Source organism: Falco punctatus (assembly GCF_963210335.1).
Source record: "Falco punctatus genome assembly, chromosome: 3".
NCBI classification, from domain to species: Eukaryota; Metazoa; Chordata; class Aves; order Falconiformes; family Falconidae; genus Falco; species Falco punctatus.
In genome coordinates this window covers 9,823,561-9,844,129 of record NC_137582.1, presented here as the reverse complement: position 1 = coordinate 9,844,129, position 20,569 = coordinate 9,823,561, and the positions used below count along the sequence as shown (strand labels likewise).

Here is a 20,569-nt window from a genome sequence, read left to right as displayed (position 1 = left end):
CCTTTTATCCCCTTATCCCTCTATTTTCACTTGTTGCTTCTTGCCTAATCCATCTCAATCCCTCCCTTTTCTTGCCTATGATCCTTCCTCTAAACATGCAAGAACAAGTCTAGCACAATATCATACAGCTCTTCCCTGCATCCCCTAATGTGTCCTGTACCCCTGTAGGCAGTATAGTTCCCTCAGCCTGAAGGGTGATCAGGGCAGCATCTCCTCTTGACTCCTCATGATGGGTTTCGGGCCTGGCCCACCAGGCTGAGGCTTTTCTGGGAGGAACCCAAGCTCAAGTCTCTAACTAGGGCAGGGGGGTTACTGTCCCAGCACTGCACCTTCGCCCTCCTTCTGGTGGGTGGAGACAAGCCTTATCTCAGATAAGCTAACAAAGGTGTTCTTCTGCCAAGAACACAGGTTTTTTTAATTCAAAAATTGTAATTTGGTGCTGACCCACTATTATATTTCAGATGTGTGAGTTCTAAAATCCTGTTTAAACTACACTAAACTAAGCTTCTAAGAATTTCAAGTCTTCAGATAGTAAGTTGTTCAAAACCAAGTTTAGGCAGCACTAACCTAGAAGCAGAAGACTTCTTAAGATGAATATTCACACTTGAGCTATGAACACCTTGGTATCTGCATCTGATAGCTCCAAGAAGCCTGACTGATAGCCATAAAAGATCCTAAGGCTTCACAAATATTACACTCAGTCATGAACGTTGGGAAGTTTCTCTTTCTTTTCTTCCCTTTTTTTGCCCCTTCTCTCTTGAAAGGAAGTTTGTGCATGCAGTGTAAATTCAGAAATCTTCGAGGTAAAAATAAAGTTAAGATGGAATTGAACAATTGAAGCCTTATGAAAAACAGGTCATAGAAATGCTTGCAAATTCAGCCGAGTGATGTTTTTAGAAAATGAGTCTTAAACCCAAGAAATTAGAAGTGAAATTTCATAGTGAAACACTTTATTCCTCAAGACGTTCCCATCATTTCCAATTTTCTTCTTTTTTCCATTATAACATGGCAAATTAATTAACTGTTATTCTGCAATTAAAAAAAGACAACTTATCAAATCAAAATGGTTTCTCCAGGTTTTTTCCACTGTTTCACTGCCTAATTACCTCATAAAATATTTATTCATTTGCTGTTTCAATAGACTAAGGTATGGCATCAGAATCATTTTCATATTCTACACACATATTAAAAACAGTTTAGGTTCATAAAGAATTAGTATGTCTTGTCAAAGCCTAAGACTTGAGAAGTGAAAATACAGTCCTAACTGCTTTCTTTACAACATACAAACAGCAATATAACAATACTATTTTCTTTTGTGATACAGACCTGATACTGAGAACATCCATTATGATTCTTTACTGACTGAATAGCAGCTCCACACTACAAGTTCCACAACATTACAAAAATAAAAATATAGGCCATTGCCTCAGAGTGCCAAAACAGAAGCAGAGATGTAGACCAAGGTCGTATTTCTAAGTCAAACAAGGGGAGAGAAAACTGCAGCAATGTATCACTGTCTTCCATGCCTCTTAGTTGTTACCATGTACCCCCGAGCAGTTTCAGCCTGTGCCAGCCAGTACTCTGCCAGACTGTATTCACACGTGGCTGGGTAAGGTGTCTGCCAGCGTTTGTTCCAGAAACACTGTATGTATGAACAGGACTGCATCACATTTGCCTCCTAGCACCTTGTACAGTCCTTCCATGTGACCCTGTCAGGCTTTGCTCTCTCAGTCCTATCTAACATGAGCTCACAAATTTATAGAATAACTTAGGGTGAGAGAGACCTCTGGGGGTCACTGACTCCAGCCTCCTACTCAAAGCAGGCCCAACCTCTAAGCTAGCTGAGATGGCACAGATACACCTCTCTTGCAATGAAGCAAGCACATACCTTCAAGTTCCAAAGAGATTAAAATGCACAAGCAAAGACACTGAAATGTAAAAATGTTACAATGAAAACTATTTACAGTATACTTACTTCACTTCAGCACATTTTAATAATCATTCTTCCCTACAGTTAAGTGTAGGATCACTGTATTTCATTCTTTCAATATTAAAGCTTTGATATAGATAGGGAAAAACTGTTACAAAATTCAGATAAAAAAGTACTTTCTTAAATTATAATTCATTATTAAGAACTATAAATGCATACTAAAATTGTATCATCATATTAATATTCAAGATAATGCTCTTCAGAAAATCTAAAACTAGTAACAACCCTCATTCCCAAAAGAAATTTCTTCTCTCTTTAAAAAAAAAACAGTTTGGATTCATTATGCATAACTTACACTTTGTGGAAAAAAGGAGAGGGCAATGCATAGAATTTAAGCATAAATATTTCAGCTCGTTCTACTTCTTGATTCATAGAATAAATTTTCAGTGAAATGGCAATACTGCAGTTTTATAAATACAAGAATGATATTAATTTATTATACGTGTTGAAGCACACATTCAATAATCCTCCTAAGCCTACCCTTCAGGCAACAGAAACCACATAAAATCATAATGTATTAGGCACACTCGAGTCACTTCCTAAAAAGAGGGTTGAAAAGATGAAAAAGTGCTATTTGAGTTTCCTGAATGGCTCAGATCATAGCGTGATGCAGAATTAATTCTGTACACAGTAGGCTCATTTTAGTACTCAACAAAACATAGCAACTCTTAAATTTCATAGTGTTAAAAGCAAGAAGTAGGATATAATTGGAAATAAGGAAAAAATAAAATCCCACCCACCTGCATTTTGTACATTGGATTTCATCTACCAGATGTAGTTAAGTGAAACATGTTAAGACAAATCACACTGACAGAAATATAAAATACCTACCTGTTTTAGGGTCAACAGAGAAATATGGCTGTCCCTGAAGAATACTGTACACTACCCTGGCACTGTTTCCGTATGTAGGGTCATCTGCATCTGTGGCTGTCACCTGTAGAACAGACGTACCTGTATATACAGGAAAATAAAAGTTAATTGATAATAAAAAACAACTTTCTAACAAATACAAATATGTCTTTTGAAACCTCTACTGTCTTCAAATTCTACAACTGAGAGATTAGTAACATTTTCTCAGTATGTTATTATTATATCATATTTTTAAAGAAAACTGGTTATACTAATTTGAATATATATATATATATAAAAAAAACTTAATTACATATATAGAGACATATTCATAGTACCTACATAGCAGGCATATCTATGCATGTTCAAACATATACATCCAAAACTTAGATACTGCTTAGACTTCTAAACAACTCACGTTTACAGAATTCAGAGTTATCTTCATTCACAATACAAAACAATGCTGAAGTGCATCTTTAAAATAATTTGCATAAATGCCCCCAAATCAATAAAAGATACTAAGTGAATCAAAAAAATCTAGCTATTGGAAGGCATCAAAGATCTAAAACCAAAATAATTACTAGAACCTTTGTGAGAATTCCAATGACGGATCCAAGTTAGGAAGATAAGGAGTTCAAAAGACAAATATTTGCTGTTAATAAAAGCATTAGAAACATAAAATCACAATTTCTAGCATGTCACGAAGTGGGATAACCTATAAGTAACACTTTTAGAAAAGAAAATGCATAAGTACTGAACAGATAGAATAGAGACAAGTGATTTTACATTTCACTGTATTTTTCAAGACATTTAATCATTAATCTTTTTTGCTATCACTGCTCAACAGTTCACATAAGAAATCAGTCAATGAAAGACTGCAAGTTAATAAAGGTTCAGTCTTCATCCCACTTGTTTAACCTTCTACAGACACTGCTCTCCACAGACTCCTTTGCCCTGTATTAAAATATTGGAATAATCCGAACAGGCTGCTCTTGTGTAATTCTGCATCTGAAAGTAGTTTCTCAGTTAAATTAACAACTGAGGCATCACCTCCACTCTGGGGTGTTAAATTTCCCATCTTAGTTGTGAGAAGTATGCTTTTGAATTGAATCTCTTGATTTCCCCCACTTCTTGTACTTTGATTTGCCTCATGGAACCGTTTCAGACCACATTAACTAGATTCCTTCGGATGAAACTAAACCAGAAGATGTGCTTTAGAAGCCTATCTGATTTATTCTGACTGCTAATGGGCATTTAGTCTCAGACACCAGGAGAGAACTAGTCTGAAATCAGACTTCCCAAAAACATATGGTGCGGACATCAGATCCTCAGTTCCAGCTTCACAGACTGGTTTTCATTGCACAGAACTGTTTGTTAATGTGCACATCCTCAGTGTGCACTGGGAATAGAAATACCTAAAATCATGGAGTCTCACTTTCAGTACAGCAAAGCAAGCATTCGAATCCTTGCAGATTTGCATTCTTCATTCTTTGAGAAACTATTCATTCAATTGTGTCACACAAACTTGGATACCAAAAGTTGCTTTTTGTGTCTCTACAGGAAATTTAGTAAAAGGTACAGGAAATATGCCTGCACACTTGAATGTGGTGTCTTCTGGTCTCTGAGTAGCCCAAATGCATATAGTCTCATTGATAAATATATTCACATGGCAGATATAAGGATACCTTGATGAATTTGAAGTTGAATATTGTAATCAAATCATGCTGGAACTAGTGGTTTGTTCTAGTTAACTAGTTAACTAGTTGTTAACTAGTTAATCGGGAGTTAACGGTAACACTGACTTTTTTTTTTTTAATTACTTTGGTTTTGATTGCATACAACAAAAACCAGCCACTCCAATAGGTATGGTCAGTCACCTACCAGAGTTTGCTACCCAGAGTGCTGGGCAACTTCTGTACCTTTTTATCTATAGATTTTCCCATTAACAGCAGCTACCTACTCATCTAACAGGCTGAGTTCCCATTTGCACTTTTTCAGAAGAAAATACCGATTTCATGGTTCTCTCATTCTTCAGAGACTGGCTTCCCTCCCTTCCTTATTTTAAAAGGTAGGGGTTAGAATCTGAGTGCTTGTATTGCTCATTGATGTGGGACAAAGAAACAGGGCTAGTGAAAGGCGGTATCTCACATAAGCAGCTGACAGGTCATTTTAGCATGAATGGAATGCTATTACAACTTAAAATCCACCACAGTAATTTTCTAATACATCTGTATCTCTCTCCTAAGAAACACCTGATAACAGTAATTTGGTATTGAATAGTGGCAAAGTGTTCTCTTTCCGTCTAAAAGAACACTTGGAATCACAAGTTTTAACTCACCCCCCCTCCCCTCCATCTCTGAAAACCACATTCAGTGCAATGTAGCTCATCTGATGCTTAACGTTTTCACTGTATGACACAAGCACACTCAGCAGCTTAATAGACATATCTATACTGGCCTTCTGCCTAACTCTTGCCCGATTTGCTGAGCAGAGGAAAGGCAGCCTGTGAAAGCTATGGTTTAGAAAGCCTTGTGAGAAGAAAGGTGAAGAGGGTACCTTTACCTTCCAATTCTTCCAATACACCCTTCTAAGTTAGAATCACTCAGCTCATCAGCGTGACAGACAAATCACGATTCCAAATACATTTGCACCATTCAGATGCAGCATCAGTTTTTGCTGTTCAGCTATGTGCAAATGAAGGATTTAGATGGAAAAATATACAGTACAGCTGCCTTGCTGTTTCTAATGCTAACAATTCTGAAGAAAACAATCTAATATAAAAAATTATGATCTAATTTCCCTGGAGACCTTGGAACAGGTATAAACATTGGACCCAGAGGCATACCTTCCATACCTTCTTCACTAACCTACTGTGAAAGTGATTGTGAAGAAAACCTCAAAATTTTTCTGCAAAAGCATTTTGACACTACAGCTGGGCAATAAAAAATATTTTCTCCCCAAAGTGGAGGCTCTGCTTATTCAGAGTATAACTACCATTCCACATGATTCCCTGCTACAGTTTAGAGATTACAGATTGGCAATTCTTAGATAATGCTTTTATACAGAGCTGTGAAATCATCTGATTGCTCTCAACACCACTCTGTAAGCTTTGCCTTTTATCTGCTATCAAAAATAAGGACCATTTTATTTGGGCAACCAAACTGTGGTTTTACCTCACATTTTTTTCTTTGGTTTTTCTCTTTTTTAAAATATGTTTACAAACATTTTTTTGTAAAGTTATATATCAAAATAAAGCTGAAGGGAAATACTTCCATCTGTCTCTCTGAAGAAAAAAACGTTTAATGAGGCAGTTCAATAAAAAATGTCTGTTGAGAATGCAGATCTGTATGCATGACTTCCCATAGTTTGCTGCTCTGTTTAAATCTCAAATGGAACAATACTGAACAAAAACTAAAAGAAGTGATAAAAAGGTGAAGTTTAATGAACACAGGGATTTCCTGCCTAACTAACCTAATTCTTAAAATTGTCTTAAAACACTAACAAGTCAACACAGTGTATTTTAGTCTCATTCTTCATTAGAAAACAGTGATTCCATCAGGAAATCAACACTTCGAGTCCAGTAACTATTACTGAACCAAGCCTTCACTGCAGAAAATCTCAGTGTTGTGGTTTTTTTTTGTTTGGGTTTTTGTTGTGGTTTTTTTTGTTTGTTTTTGTTTTTTGTTTTTTGTTTTTTTGTCAGCTGTCTTCATTAGAAGATAAAAATCAAACAACACCGGAAGATAAATAGGTACTTCTCATACAAATCATATTTATTACCACCATGAATATTAACTTTCAGATTATCTGAAATTATGACTACCTCACATTATAATGCCCTGGAAAGAAGTTCAGAAAAGTCCAGTGTGTCTACTGATTTCCTAAGCAGAATTTATTGGGAATACTCTTCTTACGTATGACCTCAACGCTAGAAAACTTAAGATGCAATATTTCACTCATTTTGGAGATGCCTAAAAATAAGTAGAATATGGAAGGCTTTTACTGATTTAAATATGTTATTTCCTTTTAGATTTATATAATGATGACTCATAAACCTTAAAACAGAGCATAGTTACAGCTCTCAATGAAACTAAGGTTTTTTTACACCGCAGAAGAAATAATTTCAGCTGTAAACATTGGTTCTTGAGCCAACTTTTAGGAAAAAAGTTTCAATGAAGGCAAGGAATAGGCGTTTTCTTTCAGCTCTTTCAACACAGGACATAAAGCTTAAATAATATGTTCACTGTGTGCCACAGTGAACACTGTGATCTAATATTTGGCAAATCAGTTAACAAAACTTAGCTGTACTTTGTTGTCAGTGACCTAAAAAAAGACAAGCCATAAAGGTCCTAAAGCTTTTACAAGTAGATCAAGAAAGGTTCAACTTGTGGGAAAAATACCAGCTAACTTCTTGAGGAGACAGAGAGGAATCTGCTGCCGAAACTAAACAGCATAACAGAGATCAAAAATATCACCTGCCACTCAGCATGACGGCTGTTACAGACAGACAGTAACATTCAAAGTTCTTTAAATGACCATGTAAAAAAACCAAAGAAATTTTCGAAGTAGTGAAGCTTCCTTAGAAATGTATAATATACCAACAAGAGGTTCAATGTATGTATAGTCTCCATATCTAAATATCAAAAACCATGCTAATTGAAGAACTAATAAAAATGGCATAGGGATCTCCATTATTTGACAGAAAAAATGTATACTGTGGAAACAATAATAGATTTAGTCTTCCTGAAACTGCAGACAATATAATAATGCTTTCAGTATGCAACAAACACAAACAATTCAGTAAGGGAATAAGAAAACTGTGATCATAAATTTGCAATGAAAATACAAAGTATGCCTACAGCAGACTGCCTGTATGGCAAGATATGAAAATTCAGTTTTATTCACACAACAGGAAAGCTTTATGGAATAGATATTTTAATGATTTTCCTCAGGTACAACCAGCAAAGTATTTAATCTATTAAAAATATGCATTAATGCTTTATTTTAGCACTAAAACTTTCTTGGTTTACCATAATCCACTCTGGTTTATAACCCAAAATGCCATCCCAGACTGACCATTTGAATTGCCCTTTGGAAAACAGTAACTTGTATAATGTAGTTGTAGAACAATACCAAGATTCAGACTGCTACAGAATTATGACTAACATCTATGTAAGAATACTTACATTCTGAGAGGATGAAAACAAAGACAGCTTTTATAAACAGAATGAACAAACAGTAAACACTTATATTAGCTGCTTCGGACTCTGAGGATAACATTGATTTCCTTTCCACTGTATTTCCTTCTAGGCTTCCACAGGGGAAGGAAATAATCAATTAAGTAAAATGGTCTTCATTAAAGACAAAGGAAACTGTAGAAAGAAGATGACAGTTACGCATTTTTGGAGACAGTTGATAAAGTAAATGAATTTCACATCAAGGCAGTCTGTGGTGTAACAAGAGACAACTGAGATTAAGAGCTTAGATGATACTGAAATGATCTGCAGCTCTAAAAGTAAAGCTTTGTGCCACAGTGAATTACCAGTAACAATTGAAGAGGTTTCAGACAGGCCCACAATATTCTTATTGGGAGCTCTATCCCCTAATTGTAGTACTTCCCACAAAGGTATATTGCTTAAACAGTCCTGGTGTTATGACATTACTCAGAGAACTACTGCCCTTCTGTACTTCCATAAATTTCTCTGGGGATTGATATTTACGATACTATGCTTAGATGGTTAAAATAGGGAATCCTACATTAAAAGCGTGTTCTGTTCTATGCACTAGCATCACTGTGTAGATGGAATGGAGACCTACTTGCTTATAGCTCTGAGAAATAAAAAATTAGAACAAGGAAGTCAGTATTTGAGGGGAAGCTGTGGTTTAAGGGAACAACGGACAATTTGCAAATTATTTTAAGGAATGACAATATATTTGATCTATAATCTGAAAATCTTTATTAGCTGGATCCTGACCAAGTAAGAATGGCTAACAGATTGTTCTTCTGGTAGAGACAAAGGAGAGGCTATTAGAAATAATAATGTTAATAAATAATAACAATAAATTGTGGGAGGGAGACAAAAACTACAAGCAAAGATGAGGTAACAATTCCCAGTTACAGTGAAAAAGGCTGTGGAAAGAAAAAAGTTCATAAACAGGAACCTGAAGGGTAATATGGGAACAATGGCCTCTGAAAGAAGAAGAGAGAAGGACGTAATAGAAGACCAAAGAAAGATGTTTCTCCCTTCATGCACTGTTGCAAGAGGGACCACAGGAAAAAAGGTCTTAGAGTTCTGCACAGCTGGGAAAAGACATCTGAAATAACACACTGTGGGAGGACTTGTAAGAGAGGAGAGGGTTGGAAAGGGAGAAAGATGCTAAAAGTACCCACAAAGAACAAAGTGTTAGAACAAGAGAATTACGATACATGCAGGTAGATTATGTTTCAGATCATCTATGCAGGGCATTTTGAGAAGAAAATCAGGGAAATATTCCTGTGTGTCAGTGTAGTGGCAGTAGCAGTGAAAGAAAGAATGAAGAAGTAGTAATAAGTCAGGATGAAAGAAAGAGGAGGTGGGAAATTTTTTTCTATCCTTTTAAAACATTAAATTTGATAAGCTTGAGAGTCCATTTAATAGAATCTGATTTTACATGGTTGATAGGAAAGGATACTTACTCTCCACTTTATGCAAGATTAATGCCACTAAGGTCAATAAATACACTACTGGTGTAAAAACCAGTCTCTGCTGCTGAAATGTCACAGCCCTGAACTCCATGGTTCAGGAACAAGATCTAATATATTTTGGTCTTTCCAGGTCTGGTATGATTACCACCTGTTTATGCCACACTTCCTTTGTACAGGCAATAAAAATTTAGATGTCTTCATAATGCATTATTTTTACTATACATATCTGTAATGGAAACTGTGGTTTTGGCCTGTTTAGTCTCTCCACATGAAGTATTTCTTTGCCTCCTGTGAAACTGTATACAGTTCAAACAGTATGTAGACTTCCATGGACAGATTAAACTTCTCTCATTACACAATCACATATGCCTGAACTCAGCATAATAATGTCAGGTTAGAAGATGAACCACATGAAGATTCCCAGTTTGAAATTAATTTCACCTATCTACACTGGAGAGCTGTACAAGGTATATTCCCATCCAAAATAATTATATTAACAAAATATTGCACCCGACTTCCAAGTATGGAACAAAACACTTTGTTATTTTCTGATCTATTCACATGAGTTACCATTACTGTTCAAAGTGATCAAATGATAACAAACCATTAAGATGCAATGACAATATTAATTTGTTCTTAAATGATCATTATTTTTATGAGTTGCGTAACTACATGTATTCTAGTATTTTTTCCTTTTAATTTTTAAAATTCTACTCTGCAGAAGTTAAACTCTATCTCCTGCTTATTAGACAAACAGCAAGAAGAGAAGAACAAATTGTCTACTTTTCACTTGGGAAAGTTAGATACATCTCAAATTTGAAGCTTGTTTCTTAGATGGCGTGTGTAGGGATTTGGGGGTAGAAAGGAAAAGTGTGTGTTCACGAGGTAATTATCTGTACTGTCCATTCAGTAGTAAAAGACAGCAAATATATTTCACAAAGACAGTTAAGCTTTCTTAAAAAAAAAAAAATAGTAGTACAAAAGTAATATTTCTATCTGTCTATCCTAGGCTAGTTATGTAGCTTTGATAATGTGACATTAGAGAAAAGTTATAAACTCATTTCAACACCAGAGAAGCCATAAACAAAGAAAACTGGTCACATAATGCAGCGCCTCAAAGAATAAGACTATCTGAAATACATTTCTAACAGGAAAAACCAATTATCAGTATTTTTTCGAACTCCTGTTCACTCTGTAAGAAACTTAATAAAGGTAAATAAACATATGACACCATGGTCTAAAATAATCCAGAAAACTACCATTTTGTTGCATTTGTTTAATTCTGTAAATTGCACAGACTACTCATGAAGAGATAAGAGATTGTCATAAAATGTGTAGTTGAATGAGGATACATGAAGACATCTGTTTCTAGAATGCAAAGCACCATTTGCCCAGAAATGTCTGTTAAAACATTCAAGATTAAGAGTGACTCTCCTCTAGCCAGGGTGCTTGTGTGTGTCTGCACTGCTTTCTCAATAGGAATGTCCCAAGCAACACAGAAGGTTGCATTTGATGTCTTATTGTATCTTCTCAACGGTAATATCTTTTATGTACAATCAATGATACAATAATCAGTCATAGCTTTCTCAAAGAGTATATGGCATTTTTACTTGTTAAAAGATCGTTGAATAAATTTGCTTTCCTTACCCATTTCAGACATCTCTGGCACAGAAACAATATATGGTCCATCTGTAAATTTTGGTGCATTGTCGTTGATATCCTGCACTTTGATTATAAACTCAGATTCAGGTTCGAGTGGCTTGTTTGTCCGTCTATCAATAGCTTGAGCATGAAGCACATAGTGAGTCTTCTGCTCTCGATCTAGGCTTTTGGTTGAATGGATGTCTCCGGTTGTGTCATCAATAATAAATATAGTCCCCGCCCCTTCTCCAGTAAGAATGTATTTGACTGATCCATCACCTTTGTCAGAATTGGAGTGCAGCTGTAGAATATAAACACAAAATCATATAAAATGACATATTAAATTTCATGAAAAGTTATTGCACACTAGATACAAAAACTGTAAAATAACTGCTAGCATCATTCTACACTAGTTTTTAACTTTTACACCTCCTGATGTAATTCCTCACGCACTATTTCTGGCAAGTCAGTCATTCTATTCAGGGTCATTTCCAGCTAGCACAGTTTATTTTTTAAGCTGGGATTTCTTGGGTTCTATGTCCACTCTAGAAAATCTCCCTACGTGGAGAACATTCTAGTATCTGGAGCGGTTTTTATTTTAGTTTGGTTTGGTTTTAGTCCTTCTAGTAGTTGTCTTACAACACTCATTGCTAGAAACACTGCCTTAAGCACTAAGCCTGGAGCAGCCACGCTGACGATTGTTTGCTTCAATGATTGCAGTTCAGTCCCACCACCCACATTACCTTCCCTGGCGCCAAGGACAGCATCCATTACTGCAAAAGGACACAGTGACAGATGTCTGTCCAGGATTACAGTACCCCACAACAAAACACAGCCATTTTCTCTGGTTTTTGTTAATTTGGTTTTAATTAGAGAGTCACCTAATTTGCTTGTATTCAAATTATTTACAATTAAGTAATGAATGATACTTCCAGCATTTTCATTGTTCCTAACACACATTTTGAACCATAAAATAAATATTATACCCCTTCTTGTGTGCAATAAAGCTGATCTTTGGGGGGGTGAGATGGGGGGAAGGAAAAGTCACTAAGTACCCTGGTGTATTAAGAGATAACATGAAACAGCTACCCATTAAGTCTCAGTGCTTCTAACTTGACTTTAAAGAATTACCTGTTTAGATTAAATATTAGCATGTGTTCTCTGAGAAGAAGAGGTGATTTTTTGATAGATTGAGAGGCTTTGTGTTTGGTTTTATTCCTTAAAATGACTTTGAGAACAGAATGTATTTATTGAGGTGCACAATGAGAACAAAGCGATAATGCAGAAATGAACAGCCTCAGGTATTGTGCAGTTATATTGTGATGTTAAATCAGAAGGGAAACATTCTCATTTTAAGAACTCACTCATTCTTATTCTTATGCCATTGCCCTGACTATGTCTCAATATCTATGAAGTTTCTATACAGAATCTGAGCAAAGCAGAAGCAGAATGTGAGATATTATTTTTAGTTAACGGAACACCAGGTGTCAGTTTCCAGACTCCTTTCCCTTTGCAGTTTAGAAACCATTTTGGGTTGGACAGAGAGAAAAATAAGACTTCTGGAGGTACAAATTATCTTTTCTTTTTGTGACTTAAATCATAACATACAGAGGTGCTGGTATTTTCTCACTCTCTCCTTGTACCTTTTCCCCCAGGTCTTTGTCTTGTCTTTAAAAATATCTAGCTTACTATATGTACAAGGAATAAGCATATAGGGCTTGATGACTTTATCATTTTGCCTTAAATTATAAAATTATGGTGTCACACATAATTTATATCTTGTCCTGTAGGAGGGTTTGGGAGGTGGAAGTCTAATAACTTTTAGACTGTCAGTTCATATAAACTTCAGTGTAACTTCAGTCATATACTTCTCTGAGTCACAAGAAGATACGAGTGAATAACCAAAACAAAAAAAGGTCACCACTGTGGATTTTTTTTTAATTTACTTTGAAAATTAAGAAAGAAGCAGAGAAAGGGTCTGTTTGCTTGGCTTTGCCTTTATAGGACAGCAGGACAGTCTTACACATTTCCTTCAGAGCACTGATGGGAAAGTTATGATTACACCTCTTCTTATTCTCAGAATAATACTGTATTCTATTAATAAAGGAATAATATACTAAATGTAAAATGACAGGGATCCAAACTTCCTATAAAGTCAAAATGTTCTCTGAAGTGATTTATTCCTAAAAACATGAATAGCGGGTAAGTTAAAACTATTCCAAACTGGGAAATATCAGAAGGGTCTCCATCCTCATTCTCTCTTTTTAACTGCATGCATATGCATAAAAGCATCTTCAGGTATATCCTATAGAGATCCCAACACAAATCATGGTATTCATAACTGGAATTATGAAAGGATGAACCGGTTAAGGAATTGGTTACATAGGTAGAGAAATCAACAGAATAAGGAACTGCTGTAGAATTTAGAGAAGTAAGCTTCCCTCAAAATCCAAATAGCAAAATAGACATGGCGTTCCAATACCATACCGCAGAAAGACACATTCAGAAATCAATTGTGATAGCATGAAATGTATGGAACGCTTGGAAAAATCAGTAACATTAGCTATTTTTTGTTGTGAAGAAACAACTATTTGTACTTGCCATCAGTGAAGAAAATCCAGGTACATTCTGAGTCAGTGGGCTTTCACATCTAACAAGTAATAAGTTTAAAAACATAAAATATTCTCAGCTGATTGCACAACCGATCAATTATGTGTTATTCCCACTAAACATCATGTTACCCAAAAAAATTCAATGGAAAAATGCAGTCAGGAATGTTGTTAAAAAAATATTATTTGCATATTAATAAACACTGAAAGCATTCAATTTATAACTGGGTCTTTTACAATGTGGTTGTAAGGCAACAACTGAAAACAAGAGAAAGCTAAGAGAAGTTCCTGTTCCTTTACCTTCCTGATATTTCTTATATTGTTTGCAATGTAACGCTTTGACTTTCTCCTTTTTATTTCTAATGCTGAATTTAAAATTCACATAGGAGGATTTTGCATATCACTTCTATTGCATAACTAAGGGGCCTTTCCTTTGTCAGTTTGTTTATATTTCAGTTTTCCTGTAAAGATTAAATAACTGCTTGTCTTTTTTAATACTTCCATCTCAGTACAAATTAGCCCAAGAAGGAAAATGTCAAATGCTTACTTGCAGTATCTGTTGTGCTGAAGAGAGTCCCTGGGAATCCCTGCTTAAGACCATGACTACCAGATTAATGAGAGATCCATGTCCCTGAGCATGGTTGCCCTTCTTTCTTTACTCTGCATACTATGAAATCATCTCCACAACAGGCAGTTTATTCCACAAAAGCATTTCTCATTATAACAAATGCAATACACTGCTTAGGTTACGCATACACAGTTTGAGAGACTGTATTTCTGCAGCTATGTCTATGATGATTTAAAACACAGCAAGGGAGGAAAATCTAGCTGGACAATAGCAGACCTTCTCTCTACTTGGGACTGCTGTGACTATTCCTCTTTCAGATTAATTTGACAGAGAGGGGGATGCCACTAAGCAATGCAGACTCAAGCCAACCCATGTTCTGTTTACCAGTTCAGACATAATTTGTGTGACCCGGGGAAGTCATCTCAATCCAGATCCATAGAAATAGTGTGGACATTTCTTTTTAATGAGATGCCACCACCTCTGCCAATTACTACTGCAAGAACACGTATACACTAGAGGATGAGACACACGTCGTAGTAATGTGAATAAATAGCTTAAACACAAAATGTGGTGTTATTTTTTTGCCTGCTGCACCAGTCAGATACAGGAAGTTGAAACGTTGTGGGAGTCTTTTAATTTAAAAAGAAATACAAACACATCACAAACTGAAATATGATTACTCATAAAGTTGAGATGAGTAACGAGCATTGAAAAGACATACAAGGGAAATATGCCAAACATCACAACACAGCTCTCCGATTTCTGTATCGGTTTTAACTCTGACTATGTAAACATTACTGAAAATGTCTTTCGGTAGGTCTTTGTTTCTATGATAGTCCACCTCATGTGATGACTATATATTGATCTATGCAGTAATTTTTTAACTGTTATTTAAAGAAGCTATTTTGTCCTTCTTAAATTGTTTCAGCTTGCTTCCCTAAGCAACCTCACCTCAGAACCCAAACCCTATTTTAAAAACAACTCTGCAGAGCAAGGGTTTGCCTAGTTAACCACTAGAGAGGAATAAAGCTTGAGTTCACCACTTGGCCCTCGCTACCCGGCCAGGGCTCATCCAACCCTGCCCATGATTCAGGACCTCACTGCAGCCCCTTGGCACCAGTGACCCTCCAGCAGGGCTGGTCTCCAGCTGCCCACAGCCCTGCCCTACCCGGCCATGGGTCCCGCTGAGCTGGGCCCACCCGTGGGTCCATGTCCCAGTCCAGCCTTGGCCTGGCCCCATCCCCAGGGAGGTGCCCGGTGCAGGGGCTTCCCTGTTGCCCCCCCGGCTGCCCTGCTCCTGGCTGGCCCTGCCATGACCCACCTGGGGGACCCCAGTGCCCCAGCCCCTGGGAGCTGCCTCACTCTGCTGCAACCAGACAGCAACATCAATAATTCTCCAACTTCCAAGCACTGCAGGCTTCCAAATTCCTTGTAGAAATGCAGTTTCTATCCTAAGTGATGGACTGGCTCCTGAAAACATTACTTATCACTGCTGATTTGGTTATAGTCCTAACAAGAACACAGCTATTAAATACTCTGAATCTGTCCACGTCAGAAACTGCCAGAAAGTATTTAATTTTCATCCCCTTTTGGGCATTATTCCTGTCTTTATTTTGCTGAATTTTCAGGGAAAGAAGAAACTGAAAATTATAGCTGAAGAGCATATCTGGAATGTCACCTTTATCAACCCAGTGGGCTCCACTTCTTGACATATTTAATAACAGGTTGGATTCAGGATGATTTATGATGTTTCTTCAGTCTTTAACTAGCCTATATCAGCAGTCTACAACTGATTTTGCAGAACAGCAACAAAGGTGTCCTTGTTTTCCTAAGATTTCAAAATTTTTCTTCCACCACTCCATTTAAATAACTCTCTTCTAGTAATCCTGCAGAAACTGTAGAAGGGCTACATTTTCCAAAGGCATGAGTGAAAAAGTATATCAAACATTTCAGTTTATGAGTTTTCTTTATATTCTTATATGAATTTTGATACAAGTTTTTAAAATAATCATAATTTGCTGCACCAGCATATTGATTGCTGTAAAATGAATGCACAGAATGTAGGCTTACAGCCCAGCTAATGCATTATTGTTACTGCTAGTAACTACAAAGTGATCAGGTGGCTAAAGCCTAATTGCAAAACCAAATGGTCAGGTGGCTACTGCTTAACTACTGGCCTTATTCACTACTTTCCATCTTCATACATCTTCTGCATACTTGTTTTAGCTAATGCTTAGCAAAATCATAGATCCAAACATTAAGGCACAGTAGCAAGCTGCCCCCGTGAGCTGTAAGGTTAGCCAGCAGGGAAGAAGGCTGACCTGGCTGAACAGAGAGCTTTGGCTGGAACTTGGGGTGGAAAGGAGAGTGTACCACCTTTAATTGGAATATCAATAAGTTATTGGATTTGGATATAAGATATGCATTGTTTTGTTGAAGAAAAAAAAAAATCATGATGAGATTCCCATACATGTGCTAGATTCAAATCCAAGGCTGATTTGAAAAAAATCAAGAACTGCTGCACTAACCTAATCGATTTAATCAGAGCAGAAGTGGCTATGCACATATAAACTCAAATTATTTTGAAATAACTGCAGAGAAATAATTTAAAAAATAGCTGACAAATAATAAACAATAAAAACGATACGCACAGAATTCCAAAGCAAAACTTAGATTCTGGTAGTGACACTACCACTATGCTTTTGAATAAAGTATTGTCTTCTGTCTGGGGAGCAGCAGGTTCTTTCAAGGAGAGCAGAAGAACCTCCCTTTCACAATTCTTTTGTCATTGTCAATAAGTTTAACAGACAACAAGAGGGCCCCAGCACAACACTACCACAGCAAAGTCTACCAAAGTGCCCAGCCTAGAGGAATGACAAAATTATTCTCAAACACAATGAGCCATGTGCTTTAGCAAAGTGTAAGAACATATTAAAAAAGAATGCATGTATGTTACTTCACTTTTGTTATGCACAACTGTTTAATGCTTCAATAAAAACATCAAAATGTAGATACGCATAAAGAATTAATGGTACAACACTGAAACACTGAGTAAAAAACATTTTCATCTTCTCTAATAAGAACTGCAATCATGTTGACTTGGTTTGACATTTATGTAGACAGAACATGTAATTTAAAAGAAATGATACAATAACTTAGTAGTAGTAAAAAACACATATAAAATTATTCTGAATGGTACACACTGCAAAATCAGAGTCTAGCAGATACTACTGAAATGTTTATTGTGCCTATGCAGTAAAAGTATCCTCAGATTTGCTGCAGACTTGCTTCTTTGGTCTAAGCTACAAAATATGTTTTAATGAAAGATACTGCTCTGGGCAATGTCACACCTTTTGATGGAATTCTCAGAGGGAATCATTAGCCCAGGAGATAACTGTATTATCCATAGCAGTGTCCACAAATCGAGAAGAAACTATTCCCCACCCTTGTCAGAGCAAGAAAACACAGAATTGCAATTGCCCCCATCTGCTGAATGAGCTTTCAGAGATAGAAAAAAATAATTGGTTTGCAATCATCCAGGAAAAACACAACTGAAATAGTATTAAAATCACAGTAGAACAGTATAGCACACAAACACCTGTTCTTGCAAGCTGTGCTTATTTGAAGTCCACTCCTTTGCTAGTGCTTTTGGGGAGACTGGGTAATGGCAGAAGTATGCAGGTGCATAAGCAATCACATCTGAAATAACATCAGCTGTACTAAAGCTGACGCAAGTGGTCAACATTAGCTTTTCTTTTCTCTCAGTAATAAAGGAGGACTGCAGTGCATGACAAGAAAAATAAGATTGGAATCCAACACCAATACAATAAACATTTATGTATAAAACTGTTGTTTTGTTTTACAAAGAACACTATATATTTTTAAGAAAAACAGAATCCAAAATTGTACTTTCAGTGTGTGATGTGTCTAAACCCATATAGAAGAAAAATACTTCCAGTCTACTGAAGTTTTCATCTGAATTCTCTTCAGAGCTATAAGCATTCATTTAAGACATCTTTTACTTGGACAAATGTTACGATAGGCATAGAAACTTTTCTTTTTTTCAAGAAGAAAGTAGGATTTACACAGCATATTTGTTTTACAGGTTTTAGAGAGCTGGACAGGCATCCTGCTGCAGAACATGCTAATCATAAACTTCTAGTGACTTCTAGATAAGTGACTACAGCTCATTGAACACACCTGAAATCAAGTTGGTCTTTTTGTTTGGGTCCTATTTGAAAAAAAAAAGATTTTTTTAAAACAGAAAACAAGACTCCTCATTCCCCAGTACTATTCTATAGCCAGGAAATGTGTTTCAGAGTGGAAGCACACTGCCTTTAACCCATGAAATGCTCACCTGCAGTGATATTTATGCAGGATGGCCACGAGGTATTAGTGTAAGATAAGTACTTCACTCTGTCATATCATCTTGCCTTTATGTCTGACTAATTAAGGAAAATCATGAAAGGCAAGTATCATTATTCCTTTTGCAAAGAGGAGTAATCTAAGTTTCACAGACTTGAAATCCACCCAGAAATATGAGAACAAATCAGATGTTAAAAGCCCCTAACCAGACTTTGGTCTATCCAGTTGCAGTATCATTAGACGATGCTGAACTCTGCAATTCCCAAAGAAAGTGGGAGAGGATGGACACCTGAAGCCATAAAAAAAAAAAAGAAGAAAAAACCAAAACCAAAACAAAACAAAAAAAAAACAAAAACAAAATCCTGAAGGCCTATAGAAGTACAAAACATTTAAAAACTCATCTTTTCCATGCCGTCAGAAAAGCATCATCAATAGAAAAGGGGGGAAGAACAACAACAAACAACAAAAAAACCTACCCACCAAAACTGCAAGGTAAATTAAACTGTGAGAGACTAAAGTTACACTTCAAAAGAATGCTTCATTGTTACATTCAGCCAAATAATTCTGACAATTGAAGCCAGATTTGTGCTAGGATTGTTTGTATGGTAGCCAAAATTCTGGCTTCAATGTGTTTGAGCAAGTAATTAATGCATGGGTTGATGTTATGTTACTTCACAGCATTCTGTTCTGGCAAAGCATGACTCCTTTCTCCCCTCTGATGTTACATGTCACTAAGCCATGCAGAAAACTATTTCACGCTCTCTAGACAAATTTATAGAATTGAGTGGTCTTCAGTTTTCATCATTTTTGCATAATCACTGTCACCAAAAACTCAGTTTACAATCAATAAATCTGTAATTTTGGTAATAACTTGGATTCCTACATCCATGTAGAAGGACCATAAATTTGACTAAGTTTCAATCCAAACGCCTTGAGGATACCCAGTTACTAAAAGAAGCCTTGGACACAATACATCACCATTTGAAGAAGAATGTACTGTTTCAGTTTGTGTTGTTACTAAATTACAATAAGGAGGTGTTACGCCAGTATAAAACATGAGAATCTTGCCTTTCCTGTCAATGGGCACAAGCACACAATAAAAGTGCTTCAGTTCATGGTACTACTCTCTGGCACAACCCTTGCAAACTTCAGCGCTGCTTCGTTTGTAAATGCTGTACTGTTCAGCTACATAGTCAGAGATGCACTAAACCTCAGAGATGCAAAAAGTAGTCCTAGGTATCAGTATAATAACTTGCATCATCTGGAGAAGTAAGCCCACTTTCAAATGAAAGAATGTTTGCTTAAGACATTGAAAATGTCAAGGTCGAAAACCTGTAAATGCATATACTGTTTTTGAAACACCAAGAAATGCCAGAGTTTGGGCCTTGGGGATTCACTGAAGCAGTGAAAAGCTATTCTTCACTGGAAAACATTGCACATTTGTGACAATGCTGGAGTAAAAACACAGTTTCTATTTCCACACACTGTTTCTGCAGACTTTCTACAGATGCCCTTGACCTTCGTATCTGGTGCTTGGCCACTCAAGCTACTCTCATTGCAGGGATTTTTTCTGGTTGTTGTTGGGGTTTTTTTGTTTGTTTTTTTGTTTTTGGTGTGTTGTTTTTTGGGTTTTTTTTGTTTTTTTTTTTTTTTTTTTTTAATGTGCACAAGTAGAGAATCAAACTCTGCTTTTTCTTCCCATTTGCAGTAGAGGGAAAAAAGGGAACACATCGACTGTACCAAGGTCTTCCAAAAAGAAAATACGTATCTGCCCTTACTCAACAAGAATGCCAACCAAACGATTATTTCAGATTTTTTTCCAAATGAGAAAGAACTATTAGTTCTCTAAAACTCTGATCAAG

The 20,569-nt window shown here is 36.4% G+C and overlaps 1 protein-coding gene across 15 annotated transcripts in view; it reads right to left on the bottom strand.

Moving 5' to 3' along the window:
- The window catches only part of CDH18 (cadherin 18), a 689,972-nt gene that overhangs the window by 131,572 nt on the left and 537,831 nt on the right, over positions 1-20,569 (bottom strand). For all 15 annotated transcript variants that reach the window (XM_080377753.1, XM_080377755.1, XM_080377756.1 and 12 more), the window contains 2 exons: positions 11,172-11,466; positions 2,822-2,941 (listed from right to left, as the gene is read on the bottom strand). In XM_080377753.1, coding sequence (XP_080233879.1) covers positions 2,822-2,941; positions 11,172-11,466 — 415 coding nt within the window. The remainder of the gene's footprint in view (positions 1-2,821; positions 2,942-11,171; positions 11,467-20,569) is intronic.